General features: G+C 40.3%; 1 protein-coding gene across 4 annotated transcripts in view; it reads right to left on the bottom strand.

The window, feature by feature from the left end:
- Window positions 1-23,794, bottom strand: part of LOC131078850 (protein CHUP1, chloroplastic) — a 79,244-nt gene that overhangs the window by 42,346 nt on the left and 13,104 nt on the right. For all 4 annotated transcript variants that reach the window (XM_058016652.2, XM_058016648.2, XM_058016649.2 and 1 more), the window contains 2 exons: window positions 22,207-23,772; window positions 21,906-22,037 (listed from right to left, as the gene is read on the bottom strand). In XM_058016652.2, coding sequence (XP_057872635.1) covers window positions 21,906-22,037; window positions 22,207-23,772 — 1,698 coding nt within the window. The remainder of the gene's footprint in view (window positions 1-21,905; window positions 22,038-22,206; window positions 23,773-23,794) is intronic.

Here is a 23,794-nt window from a genome sequence, read left to right as displayed (position 1 = left end):
CATTGAGTTTATTACAAGGATGTCGAAGATCACCCACCAGGCTATCCAAGTTCTTGAGATAATCCACAGATTGATGGCAACAGTAGCTGCATTTGCCCATACCAAGGACGTTGTCATTCCTGTCTTGAAAGTTATAAGACATACATCCAGAAGAATTTTAGCACAAGAGAAGATCTTGGAAGGCGATTCTCACAGTTTGTTTCAGTGGTCAACCTTACTCCATATAAAGAGTGTTCTCTTTGAGGACATCAGTATTAGATGTGGTCAAGTTGAGGAGGTGATCAATCCGATCCAGGACAGAGTATTTGAGGTACTTCGTACCATTCTTGGCAGAAGGATCGAGGTCGAGACAGATGTGGATTTACAAGAATTTGAAGATAGAATCAAGATCATCTTCCGCAAGGACGCAGATGTTACAGATGAGCAGTATGATCAAATGTATGCCACCATGCTCCTGATTGATAGAACAAAGGAACTTGAACCTACTTGGGACACAGCTCTTCTAGATGCATTTGATCAGGTTATCCACTTAGAAGAGAGTATCAAGAATCTTCCCGAGATTCCAAGCACAGAAATCGAAGGAATCGTGACAAAATTCATTGCATATGCTAAGAAAGAGAATTGGAAAGGGAATAAGATTCTAGATGAAAGGTTGTTACAGATGACATGACATCTTATTTCTCATTGGCTGATACCTCCTAGATTTTTGTGCCAAATTTAATATTTGGCTATGTATTTAATATTGTTCAGTAAAAGGGAGGTCATTTGTAACAAACCCTAATTAGGGTTTAGGTGTCATGATCTTGTCCATTGATTTACTTTCAATCTGGACCTTTCATTGTAACTGGGGATGCTATTTATACCCCCATTTTTCATTTCATTTGTAACAGAATAGTCAATAGAGAAATAGAGAATAGAGTTGTAAGCAATTTTTATTTTGTAGCAAGATTGAGTCTTGAAGAGAGAAGTTCAAGCAATTGTTGTATATGATGACTTGGAAATCAATAAAATATTGAAGTTATGGTGTTTTGTTGCAAATTTCTTAAGTTATCTTCATGGTTGTTGGATGTACTTGAATCACGCTCAATCAAAGTAGTTTGTTAATTTGAAAGGCTAAGTGTGAGATTTGATATTTGGTAGGATTCGCAATCCAAACCACTAGCTTCTTGCTGATTGTAGGAACGCCTTGCGTGGTCGACTGGAAAACATTTTGAGTCCTTAACCTTCAAGCATTTTCGCATCTAGGATATGTACCTTCGTAGTAGTGTCCTTGATCTTTGATGCATTGAACACCATTATTACCTTAGAAGATCGCACTAATTTCAATTAAGTTGTTATCTTATGGCAAAATTGAAGTTGGTTGAGTCTTGCCAAATCTCATTCATGCTAAGTCGTTCATAGGGTTAGGCTAGATTAGACCTCTTAAGCCCTATCTTTTTTCCATTTTTTGAAAGTTCTTTTTAGATTAGTGAAATCTTCGAACTATTGAATCCGTAAGAAGCCTTGAAGGAAACAGCAAATCACATCATACCACTAAAAGCTTGTCCACACGTGGAGACCCCACTAAAAGAACCTTGGAGTCTATCTAACTGATCCTTTTTGCAGATCTTCAGCAGTTAGAGACTATTTTCTCAAGAGAGGATAAGATGCATGTCGGTATTTTATTCTGTGTATGATCGTGTACAAAATACACGTCAACAGAATTGGCGCTAGAGGGAGGTCTTTCTTTAGTTTCAAAGTTCGAAGTCCGAAGATTTTGAAAAGAGAAAAACATTGCGAACATGATCATGAAGTACGATGGTGTTGCCAGATGAAGGACGGAATCAAGTGGTGCAACCCAATTTGCAAATAGGCAATACCCAAGAAGACATCATTTCCGAATTGAATCAAGTAGCTTGGAACGCAAGGAGAAGTCAAGTCGAATATAACAGAGTCAGAATCATCTTAGAGCAAGAGGAAGATATAGCCGAAGAACATCAAAGGGTCATAGCTAGGAATCTTCGCAATCAAAGGAATCCACAATAATCCCTGCAGAGACTTCACGCTGGATCGCATTGGTTCATTCTCGCCCGAGAAACATCAAAGGTTGTTGAGGTCTACACCAGGCATCAAAGATCTAAGTGAACTTCAGTTCACTTCCAAAGCAAAGCGAGTTAAGAGAGAGGACACCCCCAAAGAGTTCGAACTAAGATTGGAAGGATCTCCTGAGTCATCACAAGTTCTCCAAGAACAAGTCCAAGCAGCGATCCAATCTAGTATCCAAGCAATTTCACAAACAAAGAGCCAAGCTAGTTCATCAAGTTCAGTTTCAAGGAATACAATGGCTCATCGTGCTCCACCACCACCTCCTCCTCCTCATGTACTTAATGGTGCGACGTGGCTAGTCAACAATCCATCACCGTTGGAATTTGCAGTTTATCATGATATGCCGAAGAATCCAGAACACTTTTGTTCCAAGTTCAATGTTAGTGATTTCCATCGCACGGCAGAAGATCACATCAAGATGTTCGAGGACCTTCTTCGTAACAGACAAATTGAATATGGAGATGTGGCATGTAGGCTTTTTCCCTACTCATTGGGAGAAGAGGCATACTTTTGGTTTATTCATTTGCCTACAGGATCCATCAAGACTTGGGACGCGATGAAAGACGCGTTCATTGCTAAATTTGGCATCCCAACTACGCCAGCAGAGTTATATAGACAATTTGTTGAGGTTCGAAGGAGAGAACATGAACCTATTACTTCCTTCAACGACAGATTTCACCGAGCATACACAATGCTACGTCCTCCTTATCTTATTGCAGATCCAAGGGAAATTTACTATGGAGCCTTAGATCATCTCACAGCCATGTTCGTAAGGACACATCCAACTCCGAATGATCTAAATGCGGCATATACAAGAGCCATTGAAGTGAGTAAGCACATGGGACAAAACATCACTGGACCACTACTACATATGGGACCCGTCGCAGCACCTAACCAGATGCAGGCAGTTGGCACCGCTTTGGCCAACCAAACTCCAGTCATGAATCCAATTCCGCAAGCGACATATCCCAACGTACAGCCAGCGAATCAGTTGGTCCTTCACCCAGGAGCTCCAATTTCTCAAGCCCCACCCGCTCAACCTGTGTACCTGCAAAATGCTACAAATTCGTCAAGGACACAAGAAGAGAAAGATGAAATGAAAGAGCTGATTGAGCAAGTCAAGAAGTTATCAACTGAGGTCACCCACCTGAGGAACGAGAATAATCAACTCCAGAGCATGCAGAGGGCCAACCACGGCCAACACGCGAACAACCAGAATTTCCAAGGCAATAATAATCAAGGATTCAGAAACAATTATCAAGGAAATAACAATCAAGGCTTCCAAAGAAGACCATGGAATACAGCTCCGAACAATGGAAATGTGGTGACGCCTTTGGACAATCCACCAAATGCGCAAAGCCAAGAGAACCCCTCTTCGGGCAAAGTGTTTTTAGCCGAAGCAGCCTTGTCCAGTTGGTGCAGACTCCACAACACGAACCAACATTCCGAGTTGCAGTGTCCTGAGTTCAAGATTGCGGCCGACATTTTCCAACAAGAGATGCGTACTACCAATCCGCCTGAAAACCCTCCCACCACAGGGTACGAAATTGTTCCAACCACGCAGTATGGTCAAGCCATGATCGTTGAAACCTGCAGGTATTCACAAGAAGAAACTAGTCAAGAACAAAATGGGAGATTTCCTCCAGAATCGGCCAATGGACCAATGGTGCCACCAGGATCTCAGTTTCCGCCAGCGTCTGCAAATGGACCTGTAGAGGATTCAGAATACTATTTCCCACCATTGAACGACAGTGTTTTAGTAGAAGGAATCAAGGAAGTATTCCACCAATCGTCAGGAGGTGCAAACCAAAGAGTTTATCACAGGAATCAGAGAAATCCCGAACCATTAACAACATCGATTCCTCCAAACAATTTTTCAACCCCGCCGGATCCCCAAGCCAGCAACGTCCCTGAATATCCACAAAACACTCAAGAATACAGACAAAGAAATATTTCACCTCCTGCGGGAAATGAAATGAAAAGATTGGCCGCCTTGGTGTTAGATGAACTCAAGAAAGTCAAGGTAAGTTTACCACTCTATGAGTTGCTCAAAGTGTCTGAAATTAAAGAGGCAGTGATCAATAGTTTGAATGAACCTAGTGCAACGAGGTCAAATGTTCAAGCCACTATCAATGTGACTCAAGAGGAAGCCGATTCTCAAGAACAACCCGAGCAAAATGAGTGCATGGTTCAAACTATAACCTTCCCAGCTAAAAAGGAAGATATGTTGGAAGGAAAAGTATTACTCAAAAGAGGCGAAACCAAGAAAGCTCAGCCTACAGTCAAAGAGAACCTCACCACTAACTTGGTTCTACCCGAGAAGGAAGTTACAATCAAGAAAGAGGTGGTTAAAAAAGGAAAATCTGCAAGCCAAGCCAGTCAATCAAAAGAGGAGAGCCCAGCGAAGGAAGATCACTCAAAGATCAATCAAATTAAACATCAAGAACCAAGTGAAGAGAATTCAGTACCTTCTCAAGGAAAGGACGAACCGGCCCCGTTCCTGCTATCAGTCAGAATATTTGGAAAATTATTGCACAATTGCCTTTATGATTCCGGAGCCTCAAGCAATGTCATGCCCCTAGCCGTTTGTCAAAGACTTGGAATAACTCCTGCACCTACCAAGAGAAAAGTCACTCAGCTTGACAAGACAGAAGTTCCAGTCATGGGGGAATTGAACAACATTCACATGCAATTGGCCGCAGACCCAAGAGTCCAGAATTTTATAGATATATCAGTAGTGGATATTCCAGATTCATATGGAATGCTCCTGAGTCGAGATTGGTCCCGAAAGTTGAATGGATATGTATCGACCGATTTCGCACACATGTGGCTACCATGGAGAGGAGTTCCAAACCAGATTAAAATTGATAGCACCCCAAGGTTGAGATTGATGATAACTGAATATGGAGAGGACAATGAAGTCCTATTTTTAGAGTCCGACCTAGGAACATATAAACCAAAAGTAGAGGAGATCTTGATGATACAAGATATACAAGATGAGAATACCCAACAAGAGGTCATGGAGTCAACTGAGATCGTCATTGAAAGCGATCAAGGATCCGACCAAGAGGACGAAGGGATGTTTGAAAACTTCAGAAGATTTGTACAAAGAAACATCCAGCAAAGTGTGCAACTTGGCAATCTAGCATCTGTTCGAGAGTTGCTCCTTCCGAATTGGTGTAGAATTCACAATGCCGTCCACTCAGAATTATCTTGTGCTTTATGCCAGACCGCATTGGAGCAAGTAAACAAAAGAATCCCGCAGACACTAATTGTAGAGGAAGCTCAAGATTCAGAGAATGAAAGCTCTACAGACACCGAGAGTTCTGTAGAAGATGAAGTTTCGTCCGATACAACAGATGAAAGTCATGAAAGTCCAGAAACAGACAATCAAGAAAATCAGATATGGACACTAAGGTTCGACAGATCTAAGTCCAAACAAGGATCCGGAGCCGGATATGAATTAATTAGTCCTAAAGGAGAAACATACCTTGCCGCTCACAGATTACAGTTCCCTTGCACCAACAACGTAGCAGAATATGAATCTTTGGTCCATCGATTACTGTTAGCCATCCAAAAAGGGGCAAAGATACTGCAAGTATACGGAGACTCAGAAATCGCAATAAGGCAAATCAGGAAGCAATATGTTTGCCATGACAAAAGGCTAACCAAGTATAGAAATCGAGTCTGGGATCTAATTGAAAGTTTTGATGCTTTCAATATCAATTCAATTTATAGACATCAGAATCAAGTGGCCAATTCACTTGCACAGGCCGCGAGCTCATTGATTCCATTAGCAATGGAAGGATTAAAGAAGTTTACAATCGAGTTAATATCAGTTCCTTCAGTCCCAGATAACATTACCAATTTCCAAGTTTTCGAAGACGACAAGCACATTTTAGACTTCCTATCCAGCACGGACGTCTTCTTAACACAGATCATAGACGAAGATGAAGTAGGTGAAGCTGAGTTCGATGCCGAAGGAGTTCTGAACTTAAAGACAAACACTATTCCAAAAGGAATGGTTGAATTAGAAAGGATTTTTGATCCTGACAAGTTGAAAGAAAAGAAGAATCACAGTGTAGAAGGCAATATGTGTGACGCGATCAATCTAGGTGATGAGACACAAGTTAAAAATGTTTTCATTGGAAAGTCCTGCACAGCAATTGAAAAAGAAGGAATCCTAAAAAACATGAGGGACTTCCCAGATGTCATTGCATGGAGCTATGAAGATCTCAAGACCTACGACACTACGATTATCACTCACACAATCCCGTTGAAACCAGGAAGCAAGCCATTCAGGCAAAGACAAAGACCCGTCAATCCTTTGTTAGAACCGCTGATATACCAAGAAGTGAAGAAGTTACTCACTGCTAAAATCATCTTCCCAGTAAGACATTCGACGTGGGTCGCCAACCTGGTGCCTGTTAGAAAGAAAAACGGAGAGATCAGATTGTGTGTGGATTTCAGAAATCTTAATAGAGCGTCAGAGAAAGATAACTATCCGCTCCCATCATTAGATGAAGTATTGCAGATCGTCAATGGATCGCAGATGATGTCCTTCCTAGACGGATATTCAGGATACAATCAAGTCCTAGTCGAACCTGAAGATCGAATAAAGACTGCTTTCACCACCAAATGGGGAACATTTGCCTATAAGAGAATGCCTTTTGGACTCATAAACGCCGGGGCCACATTCCAGAGAGCTATGGATATCGCTTTCAGAGATTTAATTGGTAAAAGCATTATTATATATATGGATGATATCACAGTTTTCTCTAGGCAGAGAGAAGATCATGTGGACGATTTGAGAAGAGTCTTCCAAAGATGTAGAAGATACGGTGTCTCCCTTAATCCGAAGAAATGCATATTTGGAGTCACAGAAGGAAAGCTTTTAGGACATGTCATCTCAGAGAAAGGAATATCTATTGATCCTGAAAGGGTGAAGGCCATATCTACTATCAATTTGCCAGCAAGCAAGAAAGAGCTCAAATCATTTTTCGGCAAAATCAACTTTGTCCGAAAATTCATTACCGGATTTGCCGAGATTGTCAGACCATTGAATGAAATGTTAAAGAAAGATGCAAAGGTTGAGTGGACTCCACAAGCCAAAAGGGCATTTGAAGAAATAAAGACCGCAATCATGGAGGCGCCAGTTTTGATTAGTCCTGATTATCTCAAACCATTTTATTTATATTCCTTCGCTTCCGATTACACTTGTGCCGCCATTCTCACCCAAAGAAGTGAAGAGAGGGATGAAAATCCCATTGCTTTCATGAGTACCCCATTGAAGGATGCAGAATTGAGATATCCAAACATTGAAAAGCAAGCATACGCATTAGTAAAGGCAGTAAAGAAGTTCAGACATTACCTCCTGAGAGCCAAGATTTATGCAATAGTGCCTGATGCGGCAGTCAAGACTCTTCTCATGCAAAATGAATTAGGTGAAAGAAGAGGAAAGTGGGTCGCCATTATCCAAGAATTTGACATTGAGATTCAGCCCATGAAACTTGTTTGAGGACAAGCTTTGGCACAGACATTAGCAATAGATGGGCCAGGATTAGTCCAACAAATTTATGAATTAGAAGATGTCACGCCTGATGAATGGTACAAAGACATTGTGACATATTTGCTTAATCACAGATGTCCCGCTCATATGGCACCCACACAAAAGAGAGCATTAAGACTAAAGTGTCAACATTACGTGCTTCAAGGATCTGTCCTATACCGGAAAAATTATGAGGGAGTGTACCTGAGATGTGTTGGCAAAGACGAAGCAAAGCAGATAATTGAACATTTCCATTCCAAGTTTGGAACCGGACATGGAGCCAACCTCGCCACAGCTCACCAGATCCTAAGAGCAGGATATTACTGGCCTACGCTTTTTAAAGATACATTCAATCACATTAAGACTTGCCACACATGTCAAGTCGCAGCTATTAGAGAAAGAAATCCTGCCATGCCACTAAATCCAGTGATTGAAGCCAGACCATTTGCTAAATGGGGAATGGACTTTATTGGGGTTATTAACCCCGCATCCTCAGCACAACACAAGTACATCATTACAGCTACAGATTATTGTACCAGATGGTCAGAGGCACAGGCACTTAAGGTTTGTTCTACTGAAGTTGTAATCAAGTTTCTAGAGGAGAACATAATCACAAGGTTCGGATGCCCTTATGCGTTGGTTTGCGACAATGGATCGGCATTCACATCATTGAGATTCTCAAATTGGGCTTTTGAGTACGGGATAACTCTCAAGTTTTCATCAAATTATTATCCTCAGGGTAATGGATTAGCAGAATCCACAAACAAAAATTTGCTCAGTGTTATCAAGAAATTATTAGAGAGAAGTCCAAGAGAATGGCACACCCAGTTGAGATTTGCTTTATGGGCAGACAGAATCAGAACAAAGAACGCATTAGGCATTTCGCCTTATTTTCTAGTCTATGGCCAAGACCCAGTCTTCCCCATGCAACTCAGGATTCCAACCTTGAGATTCATTCAGGAGTACGTGGAAGACACAGATGCAGTGCAAGCCAGGTTGACACAGTTGATGAATTTAGAAGAGAAACGAGATCAAGCACTAGAGACCTTTGCTAAACACCAAGGAGTGGTGAAGAGATGGTTTGATCGACAAGCAAGAGTCAAGGCGTTCCGAATTTCGGATCTCGTCCTGTATTGGGACAAAGCGCATGAGAAAAGAGGAGAACATGATAAGTTTGATAAGCTTTGGAAAGGTCCTTATCAAATTTCAGAGATATTGGGAGAAAATGCATTTAGGTTGCAGACTTTAACTGGAGAGGACATTCCGTTGCCTGTCAATGGGAGATATCTCAAACACTATTTCCAATCCTAAAATGCCAAGGCCTTCCCTTGTACATAGCTAGTTTAGTTTGCTTTCGTCGTTTTCGTTTGTTTGTTTTTCTCGCGTTGGTTTGCCTTTTGTTTTTCTTAGTTTAGGTGCTTTTGTTTTTTTAGGTTAGTTGTTTTTGTCCTGAGGGGTATCCATTTGACATTGGGTGATTCTGTTATATAACGCTCTGACTTCCTGCCGGATTGTTGGATGCATTTGGAAAATCATGAGGTCTTTTGGAATTACTAAGGGAGTTTCTTTTAATGAAGCTTTGAGTCAGGACATATTTGCATTGAAGTAGATTAGCTTATTGAACTCACGTATTTTTGTCCTTCAGTTATTATATTTTCACACACTTATAATCTCCGAGTCATTATGGTTTACAGGCGAAGCTGTGATCAGTGAAAAATCTAAAGTCTAGCTTCAGCGCCACCGCAATCCTCAAACCCTAGTGGGTTTCACTACTCACGAGCCAAAGAATTGACAGAACTGAAAAGCAGTATCAAAAGAAAAGATGAAAAAATGAGAAAAATCAAAAGAAAAGAAATGAGCTAAGAGGAAATATCAAATTGGCTAAAGGGAATATGCGAGTAACTCCATCGGGGCTATAGACGCCTGGCTGGCAATGGAGCAATGTTCGTGAGCTTGCGGCGATAACCTCGTCGGGACTATGGACGTCTGACTGGCAGCGAGGCTCTATCCAGGATGCTTTTGGAGTTTAGACGAACTATGTAGCTTATCACAGGGGAACCTGGAGATCATGATTGTCTTGTTGAGGGGAATTAACACATTTGCACACACATGGGTAACTGTGGACTTGATACTTTGTCTCAATATGATGGTCTCTTCTTGTAAGTGTTTCTTAACTCCTGGTTTTGTTGAGGGAGGTTTTCTGAGTCTTCCTTGAGAAAGATTGATTCCCAAATGTTTTGCAACATTTCTTAGTGGTGTCGCCAGATGTTGTGACCATTTCACACATCGCCCCATCGCAAATGGGGACCCCCTCTTTTTGCTTGTTTTTCGCTTGTTTTCGCTTTCGTTTTTAGGGTTTTGTTAGTCCGTTAGTTGTCTGGATTTAGGGCTAAGCCTTAGGGTTTTAAATATTGCCTTTTCAAGCCAAAATCCAGTCACTTTTAAGAGTTTTTTTTTGAGCTTCTTTTCTAGAATGCAAATTTTGAATGCAATGATTTCGCCAAAATGGTCTAATTTTCAATTGGAATGTTCATGCAGAGCTTAAACTTGTCTAAGTGTTGACCGTCAATATGAATTTTTGTCTGACTGAATATTTTGACCAAATTTTGACTTTTTTGAAGTTTGATCCTGGGCATCGGAATTGATTTGTTTTTGCCTCGTGAAGTGTTAAAATGTGAAAAATCTTGTTATTTTGGCCTGTAGGAGCAAAATCGCTCCTGTCCCTCAGTGAAGGACGGGAGCTCAATTTCAAATATCTCATCGTCCCTACAGAGTCCAGACAAATTTTACGTTTGAAATGATAGAGAACGACAAGATCTTTCATTTGAATATAAATTGAAGATTTTCATGAGCACAGAAATGCCTCCAGGAGGAAAATCGCCCCTGTCCCTCAATGAAGGACCGGAGCTACAATTCAAATTTCGCCTTGTCCTTGCAAGATTTTGAAAACTTAATGATTTGAGGACGTCCGAAGGAAGATACTTTGCCAAATGAATATAATTTGAGATGCAAAAAACGAAGGAAAATGACCTATATTCACTAAATCGCTCCTGTCCCTCTCCAAGGGACCAGGGCGAGGTACCTTGTAGCTCTCGTCCCTCTCCCAGGGACCAGAGCGATTTCCTCCATTTTGCAAAATCCAGACAAGGGTCAAGGCAAGTTTACGTTCAAAAACGAAGGAGAACATGAGATGAATGCATTGAATATAAATTGAAGATTTTTGGGACGTCCATACCAGCATTAAATGCCTAGTTCGCTCCTGTCCCTCTCCAAGGGACCAGAGCGATTTTTGATATAATTGCCTTTGTTGCAAAATTACAAACAATGTCAAGGCATGGGCGGATAGAGTGAAGAAGGACGACTCCGTTGAATATAAACTTGGAACCTGGCAAAGTAAGATGAAGGCCACAAAGGAAGGATCGCTCCTGTCCCTCTCCAAGGGACCAGGGCGATACAATGGTGATGATGCGTCCCTCCAGAGTTCAAGGTCGTCCCTCCAAGGTTCAAGGCCGATCCAAGTTAGGACGAAGGGTGGCGAGGACATTTCAAGGCATTTCCATCAAGCGCAACGTTGCAAAGGTCATCACATGGAAGGATTTGCACTATAAAGACCTGGATCGCTCCTGTCCCTCTCCAAGGGACCAGAGCGATATTTCTATTAAAGCATCGATTTCAAAAGACAAGCAAGTTTCAAGCTACCAAGAGGGTCGAAAGGACATCATTCCACGCAATGAAGATGATTGCAAGTCGGTACAAACAAGAACAAGCATGTTATGATGAACTTCGCTCCTGTCCCTCAGGAAGGGACTAGAGCGATATTGATATATTAGATTAATCCATGCAAAATTTACGTAAGGACAAGACATTGCAATGTTTTGGAAGGTCCATGGTATGGTAAAAAGATGATAAACAAGAGTTTTGAACGTGAAATGATCATCATTTTGAGCATGGAGAATAGATCGCTCCTGTCCCTCTCCAAGGGACCAGGGCGATTTGCTTTGGATTCCTTGTTTTGCTTCAAGATCAAGCTAAGTCAAGACGTCTTAAGATAGCATATGGTCCAAGGCATCGTTTGAAGACAATTTGCAAGAGTTTTTAACGTCCAAACATTGCTAATCGAGGTAAAAGTCTCCCATCGCTCCTGTCCTTTGGACAAGGACCAGGGCGATATCATTAAAAACACTCACGTTCCTTCAAAGATCAAGGCGACATGAGGATAGGAAATGCGAGGGACGACATTTGGAGGACATTGCAAAGGAGATCAAAGTGTAAAGTTGCCAAGGTCAAGGAGAAAACATGGATCGCTCCTGTCCCTCTCCAAGGGACAAGGGCGATGGTCCCTTTAAATACGTCCAAACACATAATGAAGCGAATAGGAATAAGCGCAAAGGACACAAGCAATGATTTTTCGAAGGTCAAAGATACAAGATGAACATAAAAACATGGAGATCGCTCCTGTCCCTCTCCAAGGGACCAGGGCGATAATGGTCATAGGATGCACTTGCTCACACAAGGAAGAAATTCAAGTTCGAAAGACCACCAGATGATCGATTTGGGACGTGGAAATGAAGGAATTAAACGTCGAAAACGCAAGAATCATGCCAAAGATGGTGAATCGCTCCTGTCCCTCATCAAGGGACCAGAGCGATGAGGTACGTCCCTCTATTTACATATTTTTTGGCGCCAAATTAAACAATTCGAATTTACTTTAAATGCTAAATCAATTTAAAAATTAAAAAATCCATTTTTATTGGCATTTAATGTGGCGTTAACATTTATTAATTATTTTTGCCTTATTTAAAAATCGAAATTTGCAATTAAAAAACGCAAGGCATTAGTAATTAATTAATTAATTAATAAAAAATCGATTTGAGCGCTCATATATGGAGGTCGGCCTTGTTATTTCATTGCAAATCATTTAAAAAATGGTTTTGTTTTTATTAAGTCGGCCTAAGGGGTAAAGGATGCAAGCGCTATATAAGGGGGGTAGAATTATCATTTTCTACATCATTATTTTTACCTTCCTTTATGCGAGTTGACAAGAGGCGAATATAGTGCGAGTTTTATTTATCCAAGGTGGCAAAGACACTCCAAAAGAGGTGCGAATTGCATTGAAGACCAAGGGTGGCGCGCTTAGACATTCCAAAGGTGGTGCGACTTCAAACCAAAGGTGGCGTAGACATTCCCAAGGTGGTGTGAGGCGTGCGAAGTGTGTTGGAAGAGGTGCGAATTGCATTGAAGATCAAAGGTAGAGCGAATTTGAAGATCCATCCAAGACCACGCCTAAGGCGAATTTGCTAAGGACTTGGTGATTTATTTGTGCGAAATTGAAGATCACATTCTCTCCAGAGGTGGCGAAATCAAATTTGAGGGGATCATATTGAAGATTATCTTTATACCTCAATTTTGCTTAGGCAAATTTTGTTTTTGCATTCTAGAGTTAGCTCTCTATCGAGGTATGGCGATTTAATTATTATTGTTTTATTCATTCATCGTCATATTTCAAATTTTGAATTTTAAAATCTCTTAGCTCAATCGTTGTATTTTAGGAAATGATAACTCTAGGGACTTATCATGAGGTTTCCTAAAATCTATCTCTCTTATCTACGTTATTTATTGCAAAATCTATTTCTTATAATGAAATGTTGTGTAGGTATGGCGACCCCAAAGGCGGGAGCATCCACCAGTCGCTCGGCTCTCATGAAAGAAGATCAGAAGACTGAAGAGGTGGAGACCAAGATCGTGTCCAAGTGGAGCAACATTGGAGATACAAACTTGGGGAACTTTAGCATGAAGAAGTTCCGAGAGGTCCCTTACATCGGCAAGCCATCACCTGTCGCCCGGAGAATAATAGAGAGTGGCATTATCAAGGCGGCCGGTTTTCCTCCAGCTATTCAGTGCCACGAGTTGATGATCGAGTGTGCCCGTCATTACAATCCACAGTCCAGGACAATTGTGTCCAATGAGGGAAACGTTTTGGCGTACCTTTCAGAGGAAGCCATAAGTGAAGCCTTCCATCTTCCAGAGCACAGGGACATGATATACAAGAGCATTGAAGGAGCCAGATCAGTGTACGATGATGATCCAGATGCTTGTCTAAGCATAATCAACAAGAACTGGCTACTCAAGAGTCGTCCCCGTCTGAGCAAAGTACCGAACACACCACACCGGATCGATTTCCAAGAGGAGTACAGAGATTTGATTACCATGCTCAACAGAGTTACAGGAGCACCTCATGCCTTCTATTTTGAGAAATGGATGTTTTATTTCATCCAGGTGATTGTTCAAGGAAAGGGTACAATACATTGGGCTGGGATAATTAGCCATTGCTTAGACGTACAGTTGAGAAGACTCAGGGCTACTAAGTCCTTCCACATGAGTTCATATGTCATCTATGCCTTAATCAGGAGCGTTGAGTACGCAGGACTACCTCACAGAGGAGTGATTGGAAGAGGACCCGGCGAGGTCAGAGTTTGTGAATCCTATACCCACTTGCATCATCCACCAGGGAAGAACTACAAGTTAATCAATGATACTTTCACGATGAACATCACAAGGACGTTGCAAGGAGGGATTCACAATAGATTATCTCAGGATGCCCAGGAGTTAATCAAGAGGTACGGTGCTTGGTTCATTCAGTTTCCTAAGTTCACTTACATTAGAGTGTATGGATGTCCTTTACCTCCATATATGTTGCCGAGATACCCGACAGACAGGATTGTGTTACTTGAAGTAACAAGGCAGTTGGCAGCATATGTGAAGGCATTCAGACACAGACATCAGAATGGAGTTCAGGTACCTATTATTTTGGGTAATTCAGTTGAGGTATGTCCCAATGTCTCAGCCATGGATGACGCAGAGAGGGAGTTAGCCTTGTATCCTTTTTCATCTTTTGCTTGGAGGAATAGTTTTGATCCACATGGACATTTAGAGGAGACAGTCGGTAGAAGATTTAGACATGAGTACCAAATTGAAGATTTTATGATGAATCTCCTAGATGATCTTGAAGTAAAACGCAAGATACATTCTAGATTGCCTTTGGATTTCATCAGGAAATGTAAGATTTACAGAGTAGCCGACCAAGCTCAGGACAACAGCAGGCACATCCAATCTTCATATGATAGGGAGAGCAAAACAATAAGTTTGAATTGGAATGAGCCCGAAGCCGTGGATTTAGATGATTTGATGGCACCAGTCTTGTCTTGTACTCGCAGATGGGTAGACATTCAACATCAGAAGTTGAGAGAACAAGGCATAGCCATGTCTTTTACTTTGGAAGAAAAGCCAGCCGAAGGTGGAGCCAGTGTTAGTGAAGGCAATCCTAATCCTAGGAATTCAGGAGAAGGTAACCTTCGATGTGCCAGTGAGGGCAATCTCCATCCGAGAGGTTCAAAGAGAAAGGAAAGATCAGAAAAGAAAGAGCCTTCCAAGAAAAAGCAAGGTGCTAACAAAGATCAAACACCAGGTACTTCTTCCAGGCCAGAAGATAGAACAGTTCGAGTGGAAGAATCCATGGAATCGATGGTACAGAATGATAGACAGGAGGAAGAACAGGCACAGCATGTTTCATCCGATGGATCTCTCCAAGACTATGATTTAGATAATGATAATGAAGTAACATCTCCTCCCAGACAAGAAGAAGTAGTACACAAAGAAATTCAAGTTCAAGAGACAAGATCAAATATCCCAGATTGGTTGAAGGAAAGATTGACTAAGGTGATCGTAATTGAGGACGAGGACAGTGCAATCGATCTAGAGAGCCTTGTTGGACGCTCACATATGACAACAGAGAAGAAGAAGGCTACAAAGATGTCCAAGATGATTCGAGATGAGACTGGATCTAGAAAACTGCAGATAGCTACACCGGCGGCAGACAAATATGAGGGTGAGATCCTAGCAGAAGACTATCATATACAGACTATTGAGTTAGGACCATCCACAGCAGAGCAGACTTTAGATGATGCCACCGACACATTTGAGGCATTGAAGGATAAATTTAGAGAAGAAGTAGAGAAGAATAGAAAGCTTGAGAAAGAGGTCGGTGCATGGAGAACATATTTCAGTCACATCAATGAACCTTTGGGACGTCAGGATCCAGTTAGATCACCATTGCAGGCATTGCCCCTTCAATCAATCAATGAAGCAGAAAGATTCAGGAATATGGTCCAGCGTACATGTAATTGGATGGATAGATCTCACACGGTGGCCATTGAGTTTATTACAAGGATGTCGAAGATCACCCACCAGGCTATCCAAGTTCTTGAGATAATCCACAGATTGATGGCAACAGTAGCTGCATTTGCCCATACCAAGGACGTTGTCATTCCTATCTTGAAAGTTATAAGACATACATCCAGAAGAATTTTAGCACAAGAGAAGATCTTGGAAGGCGATTCTCACAGTTTGTTTCAGTGGTCAACCTTACTCCATATAAAGAGTGTTCTCTTTGAGGACATCAGTATTAGATGTGGTCAAGTTGAGGAGGTGATCAATCCGATCCAGGACAGAGTATTTGAGGTACTTCGTACCATTCTTGGCAGAAGGATCGAGGTCGAGACAGATGTGGATTTACAAGAATTTGAAGATAGAATCAAGATCATCTTCCGCAAGGACGCAGATGTTACAGATGAGCAGTATGATCAAATGTATGCCACCATGCTCCTGATTGATAGAACAAAGGAACTTGAACCTACTTGGGACACAGCTCTTCTAGATGCATTTGATCAGGTTATCCACTTAGAAGAGAGTATCAAGAATCTTCCCGAGATTCCAAGCACAGAAATCGAAGGAATCGTGACAAAATTCATTGCATATGCTAAGAAAGAGAATTGGAAAGGGAATAAGATTCTAGATGAAAGGTTGTTACAGATGACATGACATCTTATTTCTCATTGGCTGATACCTCCTAGATTTTTGTGCCAAATTTAATATTTGGCTATGTATTTAATATTGTTCAGTAAAAGGGAGGTCATTTGTAACAAACCCTAATTAGGGTTTAGGTGTCATGATCTTGTCCATTGATTTACTTTCAATCTGGACCTTTCATTGTAACTGGGGATGCTATTTATACCCCCATTTTTCATTTCATTTGTAACAGAATAGTCAATAGAGAAATAGAGAATAGAGTTGTAAGCAATTTTTATTTTGTAGCAAGATTGAGTCTTGAAGAGAGAAGTTCAAGCAATTGTTGTATATGATGACTTGGAAATCAATAAAATATTGAAGTTATGGTGTTTTGTTGCAAATTTCTTAAGTTATCTTCATGGTTGTTGGATGTACTTGAATCACGCTCAATCAAAGTAGTTTGTTAATTTGAAAGGCTAAGTGTGAGATTTGATATTTGGTAGGATTCGCAATCCAAACCACTAGCTTCTTGCTGATTGTAGGAACGCCTTGCGTGGTCGACTGGAAAACATTTTGAGTCCTTAACCTTCAAGCATTTTCGCATCTAGGATATGTACCTTCGTAGTAGTGTCCTTGATCTTTGATGCATTGAACACCATTATTACCTTAGAAGATCGCACTAATTTCAATTAAGTTGTTATCTTATGGCAAAATTGAAGTTGGTTGAGTCTTGCCAAATCTCATTCATGCTAAGTCGTTCATAGGGTTAGGCTAGATTAGACCTCTTAAGCCCTATCTTTTTTCCATTTTTTGAAAGTTCTTTTTAGATTAGTGAAATCTTCGAACTATTGAATCCGTAAGAAGCCTTGAAGGAAACAGCAAATCACATCATACCACTAAAAGCTTGTCCACACGTGGAGACCCCACTAAAAGAACCTTGGAGTCTATCTAACTGATCCTTTTTGCAGATCTTCAGCAGTTAGAGACTATTTTCTCAAGAGAGGATAAGATGCCTGTCGGTATTTTATTCTGTGTATGATCGTGTACAAAATACACGTCAACAGGGCCCATATCTATGGGTTTGGTAGACCCCTGTTTTGTCCTGGTAATTAAGGTGTATGCATCACTAAATGAAATGTGTGAAGGAAGCGTGTAGGAGATCAAGTGAAGGCCGACTTTGTTATCATGTTTTTTGGTCAAGGCTTTATTGGATAACATGTTGATCCGAGCAGCTTATTATTGTATAAATCATTTGTGTTTGGCCAACATATTATCTCGACGTATGAGCTTACCGGTATATATATATAGAAGGTGTATGAAGAGTATGAGATAGAAAGCAGAGTGTGTGCGGTATAGCAGAGTAAGAGGTATGCGAATGACAGAGTTGTGGACAGCAAAGCAGTTGTAGTGTGAGGAGTATATGAGCTAAAGAGTATATAGCAGGGTCAGTGTGCAAACAGTGTTGCAGTAATCCTTTACCGAATGCTTTGGCAAAGTAGTGCAGTAATCCCTTATCGGATTTGCTGCAGGTGATTATGGACAGTGGTACAATGAAACTTTTCCGGATCTGCTGTAAGTTTTGTGAGTTGTTATCTAATCTTAATTCGCAACTAACCACATACATTAGGAGATGCAATTTTCCTCAATTCATTTATATCTATTGTAGTGGGCATTCCGACGGTGAGCCGTTTTTGTAATCTGGCAGTGAGCCACTCCTTTTTGTAAACACCATATAACTAGTTATATTATCTTGAGAGCTAACACTCTCAGTGGTTTTTCCCATTTGGGTTTTCCACGTATAAAATCCGGTGTTCAATTGGTGGCTGTGTTATTTGTGAATTCTGCATTTGCTTTTTCATATTGATGAGCTTAATTGATGAAATTGATATATCAATAAAAGGTTTAGAAATTGTGGGAAAGTTTTAGTTAATGTGGGAATACTGATTCACTTCCCCCCCCCCTCCCCCATCAAAATCCACGACACTGTTAGTGACACCTCAAAACCCCGACCTGCTCCAAGTGACTTACAGTAGGAGCCTAAAAGTCCGACCAAGCAGTAACACTTCTAGGAGGTCAAAAGCCCGACCACTTGGAACCATTTCCAAATACCCCTCAAATCCACGCCCAAGAGCAGAATAGTGAAAAAAATTGGACCTTGAAGCAATTCGGATCAGACAATATCAGTGAATCGGACTTGAAACATAAAATCAAACTTAAAACATTACAAAATCAGACATAAGGTTGGAAATCAGAGCTTCATTCAGAAGACATATCAGGTTAGAGAACTCAGAAAATGTATAAAATCTAAATCCTTATATACTATATATGTTTGATGCTATCTCAATTGTTGTTTCAGGTGATCAAATGAAGGAATTGCTGCCAGCAATATCAAGGTCTAAGCATGTGGGATGCAGGAGAAACAACTTCAGCACGGTAGAGATCAACACATGGAAGTTACTCAAAGGAAAAGATTTCACAAGATCACACAAGAAGGAGAAGAATATAAGCATCTTCAAGGCAAGAGAGAGGCATCATGACCTCATGCTGTGCATATGCAATGATCAGCACCTTCAAGGATGCCGTTGAATGAAAGATGAAGAAGACAGCAAAGAGCAAGAATGATGAGAAAGATGTTAAGGCAATCTTGAATTTCCTCCTGGAATCCAAGAAATCATTGCCAATATAGAAAGAATAATCCAAGACGGAGGCTTCAAGGCAAAGGTGGTCAAGTCAGACAATATGATGCAATTTGGGAGTATCTCCCACCATCATCTCATTCATCACTGAAGGTGTGTAGAAGTGTTGAGTATCAAGAGATATGCCTCGATCACCTAGAATTTGTGATGAGTTACAAGAAGGAAGTAGCTGAGGTGGCATCGATCATCACTAACTCAAACCATCACACATCATTCCAATTCAAGGCGTCTAGATTCAATGCACCTAACTCATCTAACGAGGTGGATAACTACCACATGTGGGCACAAAGTTCGATGTACCTATCCTCACCATCTATTGGTCGAAATTCAAAGGACATGTGTCCTATAAAATGTAATTTTATCATTGGTCAAGCATTAAATGCCATATAATGGGTGTAACAAACCCTAATTAGGGTTTTCATCTTGTAATCTCAGCCATTGATTGTGAATCAATCTGAACCGCTCATTGTAATGAGAGCACGATATAAGGCTCCACTTCCTCATTTGTAAAGAGTAATAGTCAATAGTTAGATAGTAGCTAGAGTAGAGTAGGAGAAAAGGAGATTTTTGCCAAAACTTTGTTGCAAGAAGCATATTATTTTCATTGAAGATATGGTGAATTTCATGTGTTGATTCGGCATTTGCATGATCTCTACTTCTCATTTATTTTCATGTTGGTTAGATGGATGGAAGCTATTGTGGATGATTAATGGTGAAATTCACATGTTCATACTACTAGTATTTCACTGATTGTGAAGTATCTTGCATGGTCAACTGAACTCTTTATAAGTTTAACTTCGATTGCTACTCACCCATTGATATGCATCCTCTTGATGGTGTCTATGCCATTGGTGATGATTTGAACATCATAAGATTACCTTAGAAGATAGCACTAGCTTTGTGGGGTTGTTGCCTTGCATGGCAAAGCAAAGTCTAGTAGAATTTCACTAAGTCATTCATAGTCTCTTACATTCTTAGGATTAGACTAGCTTACTAAACCCTATCTCTTTTGTCTTTTGTTTTAAAGTAAAGTAAAATTCTACGGTCCAGCAGCATTCAAACATTTAGGTTCAACGTAAGTCCCCCTTGTGATTCCAGCAAACCACATAACAATCACTGAGTCTATCCAAATATAAAGTCAAGACCTGGCTATCAGAACCTTGGAGTCGTCTTGTTTGATCACATTGTTTAGCATCCAAGAGGTCTTTGTTCAAGATAGGATGGAATACTTGGTATTTTATTTTATGTTGCATGGTGCATACAAACAGATCAACAATACCCAACCTGATCACTACAAAAATTTTAGAACAGTTAATCTTTTGATCAGAACAACTCAAATAAGTAATGGCAATGGATACATAATCTTCAGAGGACTTGCAGAGCATAATATTCACAGTAGATCATGAGTTGTTAACTAATTGACAGATTTATCATACAAACATTTATCTTAAGTCTTTAAATCTTTTCAGAACATAATCTTCACAGTACAGAATGAATTGTTATGCTCTTGATCCATCACCATATAAACATATACAAAGATGTATATGTAAACTTTTTGCAATATTATTTCCTGTATAGGAAATGGACTTGGGAGAAAGCTTACTCTATAATACAAATAAGAAATGGACTTGGTTGGAAGCTTTATTTATCACACCAAATGGTAACTGTACATGAGAGCATCACTAGTTTCTCTTAGACTCCAATTCTGAAGCATACCAAATCATTTCAGATGACATGACATAATAAATTCACAACCATAGTTGCTAATTAAGGAAAACTCTTTCCAAGTTCCACCATTGATAGTCATATTTCTACCTAAAAGGCTAAAACTAACAGCCAACGGACATGCAGACTTCAGAGTATTGCTGACATATCAGTAGCACTAGAGAAAAATACAACAGGCAAATGAGAGCTTCTCATAGTCAGTCATAAACAAAAAAAGAAATTTTTTAATCATGTAAACAAATCACTAAAAAAAGGTCACTGTGACTCAAAAGACATGCTATGATGCAGAGAAATAAGTATCTAAAGTATCTCCCACTATGAAGATTTAAAAAAAAAAGGAGTGTTTTACTAAGAGAAATGTAAATCCGAAAGAGTGTATATTGCCTATGAGATTACAAAGTTCACACATTAGCTATAAGAGAATAATCATGAGATATATATAACATATGAAATGAACCTATATCCTAAATGAGAAATGTGACCAGAGTTATTTCCCATGGGCCATAGATACTCATACGGTGTCTGTCATTTTCTTTCTAGTATCCAATTCAAAGAAATGTTATAGGTCCAAGATTAAAGAAAATGTTCCCGCGAACAACGAACAAAATCCATTAAAACCAGTTGTTCAATTCTGTCAATTAAATTCTGAATAGAAGAAAAAGTTATTTTTCACTTTCCATAACAAATTTGAAGTTTCCAGTTCCACTATCAAAGTTTTATTTCATTGCCAAGATTGTATAGGATTTATGCTACATAAAGATTTTCACAAAAAGTTACAAAAGCAACAGAAAGATTGCAAACCTAGAAATGCAATTAATATTTTGGAAGGGGAAATGGTTTTAATGCGTAATAAAGGTAACTAAAGATCAGAAATAGTCAACAGACAAAGGCAACATCGCAAGAACAATATATTTCATAATTGGCCTTCGATTATAGACATGCACTCATTTATAACCTTAGTATCAGCATAATACACTATTTGGATCATATGAAGAGGGGATACATACCAGGAAAGACAGTTCTTCATCCAGCCAATTCACAAATGACACAACGTCTTCCATATTTGTATAAGCAGCTGCACGGACCTCTGTGGCTAGTGACTGAACAAAGTCACCTTGAGTTTCCACATCAGCTTTGACCTGAAAGGCCACAAAAAATCTCAAATAAGAAATAGAAATAATCCATACCTCTTTTCCTTTATGTTATCAATAGTTTTCCATCTCTAAAAGAGTGTAGATGCAGATAGAAAAGACTAGTGTTGTGTAGCAATGAGTCAGTTCTTATAGAATCTCAAAAGGACACACTTACAGAAAGTAAGAATGCTGATCGATTTTCTATCTCTCCAATCATGTTATTCCGAGCTGCCGCAACATTAGGTGCTGCAGATGTCATAGTAGCAGCCTCCTTCTTGGCCTCTCTTTTCATCAATGATTGATAGAATTCTACAAGCTCTGGAGCCCTGTGAACTTTTTCTCCTGTTGGTCCTTGTGATTTTAGCATGCCCCCTGGAGGTGGAGGTGGAGGTGGAGGTGGACGTGCCCCAGGGGCACCTGATGGAGGTGGTGGACGAGGTGGGGGTGCAGGTATACCAGTAGGACCTTTCGCAGGAGTACTATTAGAAGAAGAAGCTGCTGGTTTAGGAGGAGGCTTTGCCACCCGTGGAGATCTTTTTTGCACTTCTGCAAGCTTCATTTTGCTGATTTCTGGAGGTTGAGTAGGATGTTCACTTGATTGGCCATTTGAATGCTCATTTGTTGGGGTAAATCTTGTCGCCAATGTTCCTATAGGCTTTTCTGTTGCAGTTTTGGGTGCTAATGTTGCTACAGGATTCTCTATCATAGTATTCGGAGCTAGTGTTCTAATAGGCTTCTCTGCTGTACTTTTTGGAACCAATGTTCCTACAGGCTTCTCAATACTAACTTGTCCACCAGACACATCTACTTTTCCAGCAAACTTCTCAGCTCTTGCTTGCTCTGCCTTTTCTTTGATTGCTTTCTCCCTTTGGACTGCCAATTTGTGCCTATCTTTAAAGGCAGGGTATTTGTCTTCCAGCACTCCTCCAACAGATTTTGACATAAGGTGGAATGAAGCAGCAACATTGTTAAAGGAATTATCATTTCCATTAGTTTTTGTTCTAATTGGTGGAAGACTTGTCCTTTCAGGGGAATCAACCATTGATGTCATGATATCATGAGAATCAATAGAAGAACTAGAGTTTACTCGTCCAAAGCCAGTTCCCTGGTCCCTTTTACCTACTGAGGTGATGGAAAATTTGTCGCTAGAATTTTTCAATAACAATGCTTCCAGTGAACCTTTTGTTGCAGCATGTCTTCTGTAACTCGGGCTCATCTTGAATGCAGAACTTGCATCTCCTCTTCCCTCACTAAATGAACTACCAGGTGACATTGTTAAGTCATCCTTACTTCTTCCCCACTTTTTCAGTTTCTGTATCAAACTCGACTTTTTAGAGCTACTATATCTGCTAGATGAACTGTCAATAGATGCATTATCAAAATCATCACTCTCAGAAGGTGTCGATGGTTGTGAAGATATGCTCTCAAAGTCAGTTTCTGTGCTATTTTTCTCACGTGATGATAGAAGATCAGGCCCTGCATATTGCAACATGAGCTGCTTGGCTTTCTCCTGTGACTTGGGACTCAAGCCTTTACTGAGGTCCCGTGCTGTCACTTTCCCAGGTGGTGCTTGGTAGTTCCGCAGTTCATATCGTAAGCATGCATTAACCCAACGCAAATAAACCAATTCTTCCACTTCGCTAAATCGATTCACTTGCAGCCCTTCAACTTGTTTCAATAGGTCTGCATTCATGTGCCTCAAACTGTTGGTCTCCTCTCTTTCTTTTGCAACAATCTCACTCTGCATACCAGTAAATTCACCA

The sequence above is a fragment of the Cryptomeria japonica genome, chromosome 2, assembly GCF_030272615.1.
Source record: "Cryptomeria japonica chromosome 2, Sugi_1.0, whole genome shotgun sequence".
Lineage (NCBI taxonomy): Eukaryota > Viridiplantae > Streptophyta > Pinopsida > Cupressales > Cupressaceae > Cryptomeria > Cryptomeria japonica.
Note: the sequence above shows the minus strand (reverse complement) of the source record. Positions and strands in the feature narration are given on the sequence as shown.